General features: G+C 37.1%; 1 protein-coding gene across 4 annotated transcripts in view; it reads right to left on the bottom strand.

The window, feature by feature from the left end:
• The window catches only part of LOC135215607 (ras-related protein Rab-27A-like), a 99,030-nt gene that overhangs the window by 38,040 nt on the left and 47,527 nt on the right, over positions 1-13,463 (bottom strand). The window contains exon 4 of one of the 4 annotated variants that reach the window (XM_064250504.1): positions 8,959-9,073. The exons of the other annotated variants lie outside the window; for them this stretch is intronic. Within the exon in view, the coding sequence (XP_064106574.1) occupies positions 8,959-9,073 (115 nt within the window). The remainder of the gene's footprint in view (positions 1-8,958; positions 9,074-13,463) is intronic. 4 annotated transcript variants of the gene reach the window in all.

The following is a 13,463-nucleotide window of genomic DNA, read 5'->3' as shown; positions in this document are numbered from 1 at the left end:
CCAGGACAACATTATCGCCGGACTGAGCCAAGCTCCGCTAGCTTCTCCCCCACCCTTCAGCACAGGGGCAGGGGGAGCGCAATTGCCTCCGTATGACTCTCTACCTCCGTTCAGTATGAACAATCATGGAGAGTAGCGTTCATACGCCCCCTTCCAGGACGGGCTTATTTCTATCCCGGAATGTGGAACTCGGAGGATTGAAGACTTCGAGTTGCTACCCGGAAGACCTTCAGCCTCCGTTCATCGGCTACGCCAGGCTCACCGCCTCTGCCATGACTCGGGACGATAAGGTACCTAAAGAAACAGTCCTCTATTCACGAGACCAGGCTCAAAGAGAATGGCTCAGGTGTTTAGAGGACATGGACTGTTCGAACACGAAAATACAGCCATTTAAGAGTCCTTTCACAATCTTTACAATGGAAGAGAGTACCCCGCTCCCTTTCTTGACAAAGATTGCTACGGTTACCATTCCAGCAGCCCAGAAGGGGGATTCGTTGCCTCAGCTGAAAGAAGCGGACCCTACGTCTCCTTTACTTCCCTCAGCCGGTGAGTTGTGGGAAGATCTGCCCAACACTTTTTCTGCGGGCAAACTCAAACCAGACTGTGCTATGGAGCAGTTTGGTGAGAAGCTGCCTAGACTTCCAGATAGCCTCATTCAGGCAGAATTTGATGCCAAGTCTAGGTTGGCCAGGTCTATCAATACCATGGCCATGACCGAGGTGGCTACCATTTCCTATGGTTCTGAGCCACTTTTTAAGCTGATCACCAAGTCACTGACTCAAACGGTGCAGTCTGATATGTTCGAGTTCGCCACGGCTAGAACAAACTGTAGGAAACATGTCCTCCAAGAAGCAACGATTCGGCATGAACCGAATAAGTTGCTTGCATCGAACATCTGGGGAGCAGACCTCTTCCCAGATGCGATGGTGAAGGAGGTCCAGGCAGAGGCTACAAGGCTGAACCAAAGCCTTAAAGATCGTTGGGGTCTTACGGCCAAGAGACGCCAAGATCAAGTTGTCAGAGGTAAGGCTCAGATGAAACCCAGACGTTTCCAGCCTTACCAAAAGAAACAGCCACACTTTACCCAGCCTGTTCCAGCTGTCCCGCTGGTGCAAGCAGCCCAACCTTCTACCTCCAAGGCTCAATCGCAGCCTATATATGTCATTTCCCCCCAGCCTCAACCCTCCACCTCTTACGCTCTCTCCCCAGCCTTCAATCAAGTCTTCGAGGGCCAGGCTTCCCAGAAGTATGACCGCTCGGGTAAAGGAGGCAGAGGTAAGCGATCCTTTCGTCAGAGAGGATCGGGAGGGTCCTTTAATAGAGGAAAGCATATCAGGGGAGGTCGCGGAGGCTACCAACACCAATGAGGACTTTCAGGTAGGAGGGAGGCTGTTTCACTTCCGCCACCGGTGGAATTTCAGCAAGTGGGCGCAAAGTATTGTGTCAAAAGGCCTGGGTTGGAGTTGGGTAGCGAACCCGCCCCCATCCAGACCTTTCCGCCAACTTCCATCCAAAGAATTGACGGAGTACGCGGAGGACCTCCTTCAGAAAGGAGCTATAGCGAGAGTCAACAGATTAAAGTTTCAAGGGCGCTTGTTCAGCGTTCCAAAGAAAGGCTCACAAAAAAGAAGGGTAATCTTAGACTTGTCCCGCTTAAACTTAGCCATTCGCTGCGACAAGTTCAAGATGCTCACGATCTCGCAGGTACAGACCTTACTTCCCCGTGGGGCCGTCACCACCTCTATCGATCTTACAGACGCTTACTATCATATCCCTATTGCAAGGCACTTCCGTCCGTATCTGGGCTTCAAGATAGGAGATCAGGCATTCTCCTTCAAGGTAGTTCCTTTCGGGCTCAACGTAGCACCCAGGGTGTTCACGAAGTTGGCGGAAGTGGTAGTTCAACAACTAAGATCGCAAGGGGTTATGGTAGTAGCGTATCTCGACGATTGGTTAATCTGGGCTCCAACAGTCGAGGAATGCCACAAAGCAACACTGAAAGTGATTCAGTTCCTGGAATATCTAGGCTTCAAGATAAACAGGACCAAGTCAAGACTCACTCCAGAGTCAAACTTTCAGTGGCTGGGCATTCAATGGAATCTATCCTCCCATACTCTGTCGATTCCATCAGCCAAGAGGAAGGAAATAGCGAAGTCAGTAAAGCAATTTCTGAGTCACAAACTTGCGTCAAGAAGAACCCAGGAAAGGATCCTGGGTTCACTCCAGTTTGCATCAGTGACAAACATCTTGATGAAAGCCAAACTGAAAGACCTAACCAGAATCTGGCGCTCACGAGCAAATGTCAGGTCCAGGGACAAATTATCCTCAGTCCCTCAGATTCTACGGAATCGACTACGCCCGTGGGCAAAAGTCAAGAACTTATCGATATCAGTGCCCCTTCAGTTTCCTCCTCCGGGGATTACCATCCACACAGACGCTTCGTTAAGCGGTTGGGGAGGATATTCTCAGTTCAAGAAAGTTCAGGGAACTTGGTCACCTCAATTCCGTCAGTTCCACATAAACGTACTGGAAGCAATGGCAGTGTTCTTGACTCTAAAAAGGTTACGTCCGCCGAAGCACTCCCACATAAAGCTAGTCTTAGACAGCGCAGTGGTAGTCCATTGTATAAACAGGGGAGGCTCCAAAGCACGTTATCTAAATCATGTCATGGTAGCCATCTTCTCCCTGGCGGACAAGTTCAGTTGGCACCTCTCCTCCACCCATATAGCTGGAGTGAGAAACGTCATAGCAGATGCTCTATCCCGATCAGTACCTCTAGAGTCGGAATGGTCACTGGACAGCAGTTCGTTCCAATGGATTCTTCAGAGAGTTCCAGGCCTACAAGTGGATTTCTTCGCATCCCAAGCGAACCACAAACTCCCATGTTATGTGGTCCCCAACCTGGACCCTCTGGCCTATGCCACGGACAAGCCCGGTGGCCCTAGACTGGAACAACTGGGAGAAGATTTATGTCTTCCCTCCAGTGAATCTTCTCATGAAGGTACTGGAACAAAAAAAACTCAGGACTTTTCAAGGGTCAAGTGGCTCTAGTAGCCCCAGACTGGCCGAAGAGCAATTGGTACCCTCTAATCCTGGAACTGGGTCTTCGCCCTCTTCGAATTCCCAGTCCCAGGCTCTCCCAGTCAGTGCAAACGAAGACTGTGTTCGCTTCCTCAGGAATTCTCAAAACCCTAACTTTATGGATTTCATGAAGTTTGCAGCGAAAAGAGATGCGAATATTGACCCTCAAAATATTCTCTTCTTGGAATCTGATAAAAGGGATTCAACTTTGAGACAGTATGATGCTGCTGTCAAAAAGTTAGCAACCTTCCTGAGAGAATCAGATATTAGAATCATGACAATCAATTCAGCTATATCCTTTTTCAGATCTTTATTTGAAAAAGGCTTAGCAGCTAGCACCATTACGACAAACAAGTCAGCCTTGAAAAAGATTTTTCAATTTGGTTTCAACATAGACTTGACAGACTCCTACTTCTCGTCTATTCCCAAGGCTTGTGCTAGACTTAGACCTTCTGTAAGGCCTACGTCAGTATCATGGTTCTTAAATGATGTCCTAAAGCTGGCTTCAGAAACTGATAATGACACATGTTCATTTATAATGCTCTTAAGAAAAACTCTATTTTTATTAAGCTTGGCCTCAGGAGCTAGGATTTCAGAACTGTCGGCATTATCCAGAGATCCGGATCATATTCAATTTCTTCCCACAGGGGAAGTGCTACTTTCTCCGGAACGTAGTTTTATAGCAAAGAATGAAGATCCTTTGATGAGGTGGGAACCATGGAAGGTAGTACCCCTTCCACAAGATATATCTCTTTGCCCAGTATCGACCTTACGAGCCTTTCTGTCCAGGACCTCCTCATCCTCATCGGGTCCTCTCTTTAAGAGGAGAAAAAGGTGGTTACTTATCTTATTAAAGGGCATCAGGCAGCAGATCCTGTACTTTATTAAGCAAGCCAATCCTGACTCTTTCCCAAAAGCACATGATGTCAGGGCAGTAGCCACCTCAATTAACTATTTCCAACATATGAATTTCGATGAGTTGAAAAAATACACTGGATGGAAATCGCCGACAGTATTTAAGCGTCATTACTTAAAGTCCTTGGAAGCTCTGAAATTTTCAGCAGTTGCGGCGGGTAACATAGTTTCCCCCGACTCTGCTTAATCTTTAGTAGAAGATCCAGTCCTCCTTTCTACCTGTCTCACCCAACAGTTCGTCTATGCCTGTCATGTTCATCTACGTTTACCTTGGGTCTTAGCTGCTCTTAAGGTGATATGGTGGGTGTCCCTTATTTTTTTGCTAGGGGCACTCACAATCGATTGTATGTATTGATCTCTTTGATGTGATCCCCTTATTTTTATGCAAGGGGATACATCTTATTTACAATGGTTACGGGTTTTGTATATTAAGTCATATACATTCCCTTTATATATTATTATTATGGAAGTTTGTTCTGTTCAAGTTATTGTGATAATTGCTTTTGAGTTCTTTGTACATATCTATACACAGATACTGCTTTTAACATATATTCCATGTAAGCCCTGTATATATGTAAAAATTAAGTTAATTTTAAGAAATATTATTAGCATTAAGTTTAATTTAAGTAATATTTCTACTTTTGTATCATTGTGTATATGTATATTATTAGCAATTATATTCCTTCTTTTATGTTATCTTTTATTTGAGACCCCTTTTTGTTTAGTTGAATTTTCTTTACAATCTTGTGCTATTTTCTGGTACGATTCGCGCAGCGACACGAGCTGAGCCCAGAAAAGGGATTTTGACGTAAGGAAAAATCTATTTCTGGGCGATTGCTCGTGTCGCAGCGAAATCCACCGCCCTACCCATCCCATCGCTCAAGATTGTCTGCTAACTTCAGGATGGCCACCAGAGGCGCAGCAGTCGGCAGCATGGGATGGAGTAGTAGTAGTTGCTGCCCACTCTGTGGGTCGGCTCCCCTCTTGTGGGGATTTTGTAGTGGGAGATTTCTATTGGCAAGCGGCTCGTGGTAGTGGTCTCACTCGCCATAGTGTTCATACCGACACCCTCTTGGAGGGTGAGCGAGTCAGTTGTACTGACCTTTTTCTTTATTTATTTATTCTCTGGTATGTGTTAGTACATTTACCCTAGAAATAATAGATTAAAGGATATTTCGCTGGCGACACGAGCCAATCGCCCAGAAATAGATTTTTCCTTACGTCAAAATCCCTTTTCTCCTCTTCAAAGTTCTGTGTGGTCCTTGCTGATGAGTGTCTTTCTATAACTTGAATTCCTTCATTAAAAGCAGTGAATCAGGATCCCTGAGGTTTTCAGCATTTGGCTAACAAAGTGGACTTATGTACACTGCGCCTGAAGCTATAACCCTGGTGAATATGAAATGAATAGTGGAGGGGCTGAAAACAAAGCACCCAAAGTACTTTTCCTAGATGGTCTTCCTCCCAAACCAATTAAGGGGTCATGCTTGGTCATTCTTTCATAGGACAAGTAGTCAATTATCTTCAAGTTTCTGTGGCTAAAAAAAAAAAAAACAGCCAAAGACTCTTGGCAACATACCATCCTACTTTCTCTCCCTTGTTATTGTGCATATTTCATAATTCAATACTGCAAACATCTCTCTTGTTCTTGTGCTTTCTATTTCATAATTCAATGCTGCAACCATCAGATGGTGATCATGAGGGTACAGGGAGTGTGGAGCACTAGCAGAATATGATACACCATATTCTTCCTAAGTACTATATACTTTTCACATAACTGCACTTTACAGTTTCTAAGGAAAACAATATTTTTCTGGCTGTGAAGGTAAGAAAATTGTCCATGATTTGGTCCTTTCACTTTTCTCCAAGAATAAACCAGGACCTCTCATGTGACTCCTACATCTAGTTAAACTTATTATTTCCCGGTAATTACACTGGATGAAAGAGTGAAGTATGGAAATCAATCAAGGGGCAAAACCAAGTTATGATGACCAGAAGACAGGCAAAGCTAAAAGTTCAGTCAGGAATGTCCATGATTATAGACAGCATGGGGATTACTGCTGTGTGCCCAAAACATAGGGGTAGCCACACTTTTCTGGCAATAAATATCATAAACAAAAGCAAGTATAGAGGTATACTGAGATAACTGACGAGATAAGCAAGACCTATCATCACTTTAGATAGGAAATGAAGATATTGTATCACCTGTAAGTGAATATAAAACAGTCAGATAAGAGCTTAATAAAGTTGAAAGAAGAGGGCATTTACAAGTGTTTTGGCTCCTAGAGTTTTATATTATGCTACAGCATTTTTTACAGATAGCTAAAACATCAATAGAAGATTCTTTCAAGTCCCCAAAAGAAGATTACCAAACATCACAGGATAAGAAAAGTTCCCAGTCAGTCTTGCCTTCAGATCATACTGGTGACCCAATAAAAAAAGAGATACAGGTATTTAAGAAGACAAGTGCTGGGTAAGCCTTGAATACTTTAGTAATACAAGACAGCAAAGCAATAGAATGGTACGTGGGAAGACTATAACAGGTCACCTTTTTTCGGGATTGCACGAACCATTGCACATTTCCTGTAACAATTGAGCATAAGAGAGAAAGAAGAAGCCAGTTTATCAAAAATATTTCTTAAGAGGGCATAAAGAAAAAATGATTGAACTGTAAGACACAGGATCCCAACAGACACTACAAACATTGGGACAGCAGCACATATTATATTATAAAGGGGAAGAGTAAGCACTAGGAAAGTGACATTTTCACAAGAGCAAGAGAACTGTACTTATAAAATCTTTTAAGAATATTATTGACCATTTACTTTTTCTCAGCAAGAGACGAGATCAGGATATCAATAGTCATCTTGATACGTATATGAGAATGTTTTCATTCAAATTACAATAGTACAATTCCTAGCATATAAAAAGAAGGCATGAATAGCAGTAGACTGAGAAGTAAGGTATGGATGATGCAGCTACTCTCTCAACTGGCTAGATATGGAGGAGTAGTCTTCAGGAGCAGGAGCAATCAAATTAAACCAGATGAAAAGGAGAGAACATGACTTGAAATGAAACAGTTAAGGAATTTAAACATCAGACATAAGAAATTTGTGATTCCCCAAAACAGGAGGGGACTTCCAGTAATCACTTTACTGATTTAAGCAACTACTTAGCACTTGGTTTTTTTGCTTTTCACACGAAACATAAGTGTAAGTTGAGTCTTAATGCTTACAAACACAAAATATTTAGCGGGAAAAAAATTAATTTCTACATTGTATAATACTGTTTTGGTAACCTGGAGCTCTATACATAATAAAAAACAAACAAACTTATTCTTCCACTAATCCTGGACTGCTTTGTTAAAGACAGTGGAAATTGGGCGATTTCAAGTAAGGTTACATTTACAGTGGATGGAATGGAGCCAATTACATAAAGCCAACTTAAACAAGTAAAACACTGATAAATGGATATTCTCTAAATCAACTGCCCATTAATTCCCAAAATACGTATGACAAAACTGCCTTCAAGACCTGTTGCTCTGATCTTCAAAAGAACCTACCAAATAAGATTAGCAAGACTATTTCATTCCACATGGAGTGAGTTGCATCTCATATGAGATACAACAATCATTCTCTCACGTCCCTCACTCTGAACTTATCAAATTATCTTCTGCATCATCTTTTGTCTAGAAAAAGAAATTTGTTTCTCTCATAGCTCCATTTAAGAAGTGTCACAATCTTTTTGCCTATTTCTCAGCAGCTCACCTATTTCTTCCCTTGTAACTCCCAGATTTTTGTGTGGATCTGTATTAATTCTGCTTTAATTATTTAGCAATACAGCCTGCAAAGAGACCCACTTTAAAAAACAGGGCCTTTGGGTTTCTCTATGAAATAATAATGCCAGCAGGTACTGTACTTCATATGTAATGGGCAAGCACCCCAGGAGAAGATCTCATCATAGTCACTCACACTCCACTTAATCAATTAAAATTCAGCCTCAATACCTCCAATCCATTTTATCTTTAGGATGTGCCTGAGGTTAAGGTAAAATGTTAGCTAAAGTACAAACGGTCATAAGCCAGTTGTACAGTAGCTTTTCATTTTCCCCAATAACATTGTCTTGCCACCAATGCCCCTTGGTGAAGTTATCTTTAGCCGTTCAGCAGAAGAAAAGACAAAACTAAAGAATACTGAAAAGGCTTCTTAGGAGCTGAATGGTTCTCAATTTCCTTGAATATGGTTACTACCCATATATTGTTATTATTATTGTGTGAATTATGAAAAATAAATTACCTGTTTAAAACTTTTTAAGTATACACTAGCAGACAGTCTGCTATGGCTTAATCCCTACACTCACAAACCCCTTGACCTTGTTTTACTTCTTTCCATTGTATGCATAACTCAAGACCACCTTCTGTTAATATAACCACCTTGACTTGGAGATTATTGGTACAGTATATCAGTCAACTACCACAAAAATACAACATAAAAACTCTAAAAGCCTTTGTAGAGAGCCATCTCTGCAAAAGTTTAAGACATCTACAGCTTTACATGTAATCCACACCAAAATTAGGGTATACAATGTTCAGTACTATAGTGTTAGGATAGTTGAAGGAATTACCTATGTCCTGTGATGAAGAGGTGAAATTCATTAGGAGACATTGTTATGTTAGATAGCAAAACACAAATTCAAAAAAATAGATTTCTATCAAGTAATTTTAGATTCCTAATACAGTACCTAACCTCTCAGAGTAAGCAAGCATATGCAGACAGGAACATCTTTTACTGAGAAGACAGAAGAATTCCTGCATAAATAAAGAAATTCCCACATATAAAAGAAAATTCCATTTCTCAGTCAAACAGCAAATGGTACACAACATATTTCTTAAGTTTATTAGACAAGAGAATATCACACAATATCACAAACATTTAACAACACATGCAAATTGCTTCCTCATCCTACCTTGAGTTGTTCCAGCCAACTTCTAATATCGAGGAATGACTGTTCATTAGTCAAATCAAACAGGAGCAGGAAGCCCATGGCATCCCGATAAAATGCTGTGGTTAAGCTACGAAACCTACAAAATGCAAGTGCTTATTAGTAAGCAATATATTACACTGCTTCTCTAAGAGTGCGTGAACACTTCTACAAATGAAGCAAAGTACTATGATCACCAAGAATGAATTTATGTAATCTTTTCTGGGATCTAAGCAGCAAGCTTTGCAGGGCTCTCAGTAAACACAATCATTATGACAACCACCTGGCACATTCAACAAAAGTTAGTTGATGTGGGTTAAGGATGTCATTAACCTGGAAGAAGTTAGGCATCGTACACAGTCCAAAGCAAGACTTTAAACTAAATGGCAGTGACCCTCTAAACAAAGCAAACTATAAAATAAATTGAAGCAGGGACAATGCCTATATAAAATTACTACATAATACTGTAGTACTTTGTGACTAGGTTTGTACTACAATTAGTTACTATGAAAACTGGAATGATTCTCAAGTTGCAATTATCGTGAAGAAAGGGACAAAGCCTATACTGCTATTACTATAAAAACAAAATTATGTCAACCGTAATTATCAAGAAGGTACGAACTAGGTATGTATACAGTACAGCAATTGTGAAAATTGGGAATAGGCTTCCACTACATAAATTTTTACATGTAAATTTATAATTAAAATGAATTTTATTTAAGAATGCTACAAATTCCCTTTCATTTCCCATACTAACTTACTTCATACATCTGGATGGTGTACTAGACTACATAGCAGAAGAAATATACATGTAAAATGGTAAGGTTTATATTTGTAAAAAAACACCTTGGTAAATAGTAACAAAATATAGTATATTAATGTCCTAATGAAAATTAAAAAGTACTTCAACCAGGCTATTCATTTTCACTTCTAGAGACTCACAAAGCCAGCCAAAAGGAGCTGATCTAATACAAGAAGTGGAAAGTAAAATACAACAAAGAAGCTGGACTGCTAAGTGGGAGAAAACCAAAGAAAACTAATTAGTTGGAACCATAAGAACAATGCAAGAACTTAAAATGCAGCTCAGTCCTTAAAGTAGGCATTACACCCATACAGGGAGTGTAAGTAACATCAAATTCAACACAATACCTGTGAGCCTTTCAACATAACTTGTCAACAAAAAAACAAGAACCTTTACTTTAGACTAGTATCTTGGTGATCCTTGTACTTTGCACAGTTTCTAGCAATTCTGGGTTACTATTAGAAAAAACTGAAATCCTTAGTGCAATGGTAACTAAATGTATATAAGGGTTGCACAAGCATAAGAAAATATTAGTGCGTACTACTTCATGCTAGATAAATGGATGTCTGGAAAAACTGCATTCAATTATCTTAAGTTCTGGAATAGTAAATGTCAAATTAAAAAGATGGCATTTCACTTTCACTATGTCCGGCATAACCCTTCAGTGACTACATTTAAAACTAAAGTATGTGTTCTGACTACTGTATATCATATAAAAAATAAAATGTCCTTAAACTACGCAGAAAATCATATTTTCCAGCAAACATCAATTTGGTAAGCGCAGCAAGAGGGTTCAGTATTATTTTTAAAAGACCACCACAGTCAATAACATACCATGCTGAATACCTGAAGTATTCCTGAACATACTTTTAAATGGATAAAAAATAATTAGTGATGCATATAAATAAAGAGGTGCTTTCCAGTCTTTAATATTTTGCATTTCATCAGAACCTGTCACAGAAAACAGAGCTGTATTTGGTGGTATACTAGTAGCAATGCAATTAAATTGATGAAAAGGGTTTGTTATGTCCAGGGGTTTTTAATTGTGACCATTTATTATTATTATTATTATTATTATTATTATTATTATTATTATTATTATTATTATTATTATTATTATTATTATTATTATTATTATTATTATTAATTATTAATTATTATATAATTATTATTATTATTATTATTATTATTATTATTATTATTATTATTATTATTATTATTATTATTATTATTATTATTATTATTATTATTATTATTATTATTATTAATTATTATTATTAATTATTATTATTAATTATTATTATTATTATTATTATTATTATTATTATTATTATTATTATTATTAATTATTATTATTAATTATTATTATTATTATTATTATTATTATTTTATTATTATTATTATTATTATTATTATTATTATTATTATTATTATTATTATTAATTATTAATTATTGATTATTAATTATTGATTTATTATTATTATTATTATTATTATTATTATTATTATTATTATTATTATTATTATTATTATTATTATTATTATTATTATTATTATTATTATTATTATTATTATTATTATTATTATTATTATTATTAATTATTATTAATTATTATTAATTAATTAATTATTATTATTAATTATTATTATTATTATTATTATTATTATTATTATTATTATTATTAATTATTATTATTATTATTATTATTATTATTATTATTATTATTATTATTATTATTATTTGTCAGGACCACTGGACAATAAAAAATTCTAAGCCCAATAAGACACAAAACTAGTGCCATTAACCCTCTTACGCCGATTGGACGTATTAAACGTCGTGTCAAAATGTCTCCCGTATGCCGATTGGACGTATCATACGTCGGCTCAAAAAAGTTTTTTTAAAAATTCGCAGAAAAATACTTATAGGCCTACCAGCCGAAAACTTTTGTATCACGCGCCTTGGGGGATGCTGGGAGTTCACGGATCAAGGTGTTGTTTTGTTTACAATCGCTACGCAGGCGCGCAAGCGCGAATTTCTTTCATATCGCACTAAAAAGTATGTGACACATCTCGGAAATTATTTCTCACTTTGATATAATTTTTGCACCATTTTAAATTATCCTTTACATGAAGTATTATATATGAAAATGTGCGCAATTTCATGTAAAATACAACAAAAAAATACTCACGATTGTAGCTTTTATCAGTTTTGAAATATTTTCATATAAATAACGATAAGTGCAAAAATTTCAACCTTCGGTCAACTTTGACTCTACAGAAATGGCCGAGAAACGCACTTGTAAGCTAAAATTCTTATGATATAATAATATTCAATCATTTGCCTTCATTTTGAAACAAATTGGACGTCTCTAGCACAATATTTCGATTTATGGTTAATTTATGAAAAAACGTTTTCCTCACGTTCGTGCGATAACTCTTCCGATAAATTTTTTCGTGCGATTGTCCTAATGTTTGCACCCTTTTAAATTTGCCGTTACATTAAGTTTTATATATGGAAATGTGCGCAATTTCATGCACAATACAACAAAAATCAACCCATGGTTGTAGCTTTTATCAGTTTCGAAATATTTTCATATAAATAACGTTAAGTGCAAAAATTTCAACTTTCGGTCAACTTTGACTCTACCGAAATTGGTCGGTCGAAAAACGCATTGTAAGCTAAAACTCTTATATTCTAGTAATATTCAATCATTTACCTTCATTGCAACGACTTGGAAGTCTAGCACAATATTTCGATTTATGGTGAATTTATAAAAAAAAAAAAAAAAACATTTTCCTTACGTTCGCGCGGTAACTCTTCCGAAAAAATCAGAATTTTTTTTGTGCGATTGTCGAAATGTTTGCACCATTTAAAATTAGCTGTTACATAAAGTTTTATATATGAAAATGTGCGCAATTTCATGTAGAATACAACTAAAAATGATTTAAGGTTGTAGCTTTTCTCTTTTTTCGAAATATTTGCATATAATTCACGATAAATAGAAAAAAAACCACGTTCGGTCAAATTTGACTCTACCGAAATAGTTGAAAAACAGCAATTGTAAGCTAAAACTCTTACGGCCTAGTAATATTCCGTCATTTTTCTTCATTTTGAAACAAATTTGAAGTCTCTAAAACAATATTGTGATTTATGGTGAATTTTTTAAAAATATATTTACCTTCACTCCGCGCACCGATTCGGGGCCGCAAGTCTCCAAAATACGTACATCGCATTATCCTAATATTTGCTCCTTTTCATATTAGCCTTTTTATAGAGTTTCATATATCAAATGTGTGCAAATTCATGAAGAATACAATAAAAAATAATTGAAGAATGTAGCTTTTTCCATCTCCGAAATATGTGCATATAAAAAAATATATATATAAAAATTTCGACATTCGGTCAAATTTAACTCGTCCGAAATGGTTGAAATCTGCAATTCTAATCTAAAACTCTTACAGTATCGTAATATTCAATCATTTGTCTTAATTTTGAAACAAATTGGAAGTCTCTAGAACAATATTTAGAATTACGGTGAATTTTTGAAAATAATATTTTTTTACGTCCGCGCGTTACGAATTCGTACATCATTTTGTGATAATATTTTTTCGGTGTTGCTTTTCTTGTTTTACTATGTATTATATATCAAAAGGATTGCAATTTAGTGTAAAATACAACGAAAAAAAA

This window comes from Macrobrachium nipponense, chromosome 5 (genome assembly GCF_015104395.2).
Source record: "Macrobrachium nipponense isolate FS-2020 chromosome 5, ASM1510439v2, whole genome shotgun sequence".
In the NCBI taxonomy this organism is placed as follows: Eukaryota; Metazoa; Arthropoda; class Malacostraca; order Decapoda; family Palaemonidae; genus Macrobrachium; species Macrobrachium nipponense.
The sequence above is the reverse complement of the archived record's forward strand: the minus strand, read 5'-3'. Positions and strand labels throughout refer to the sequence as shown.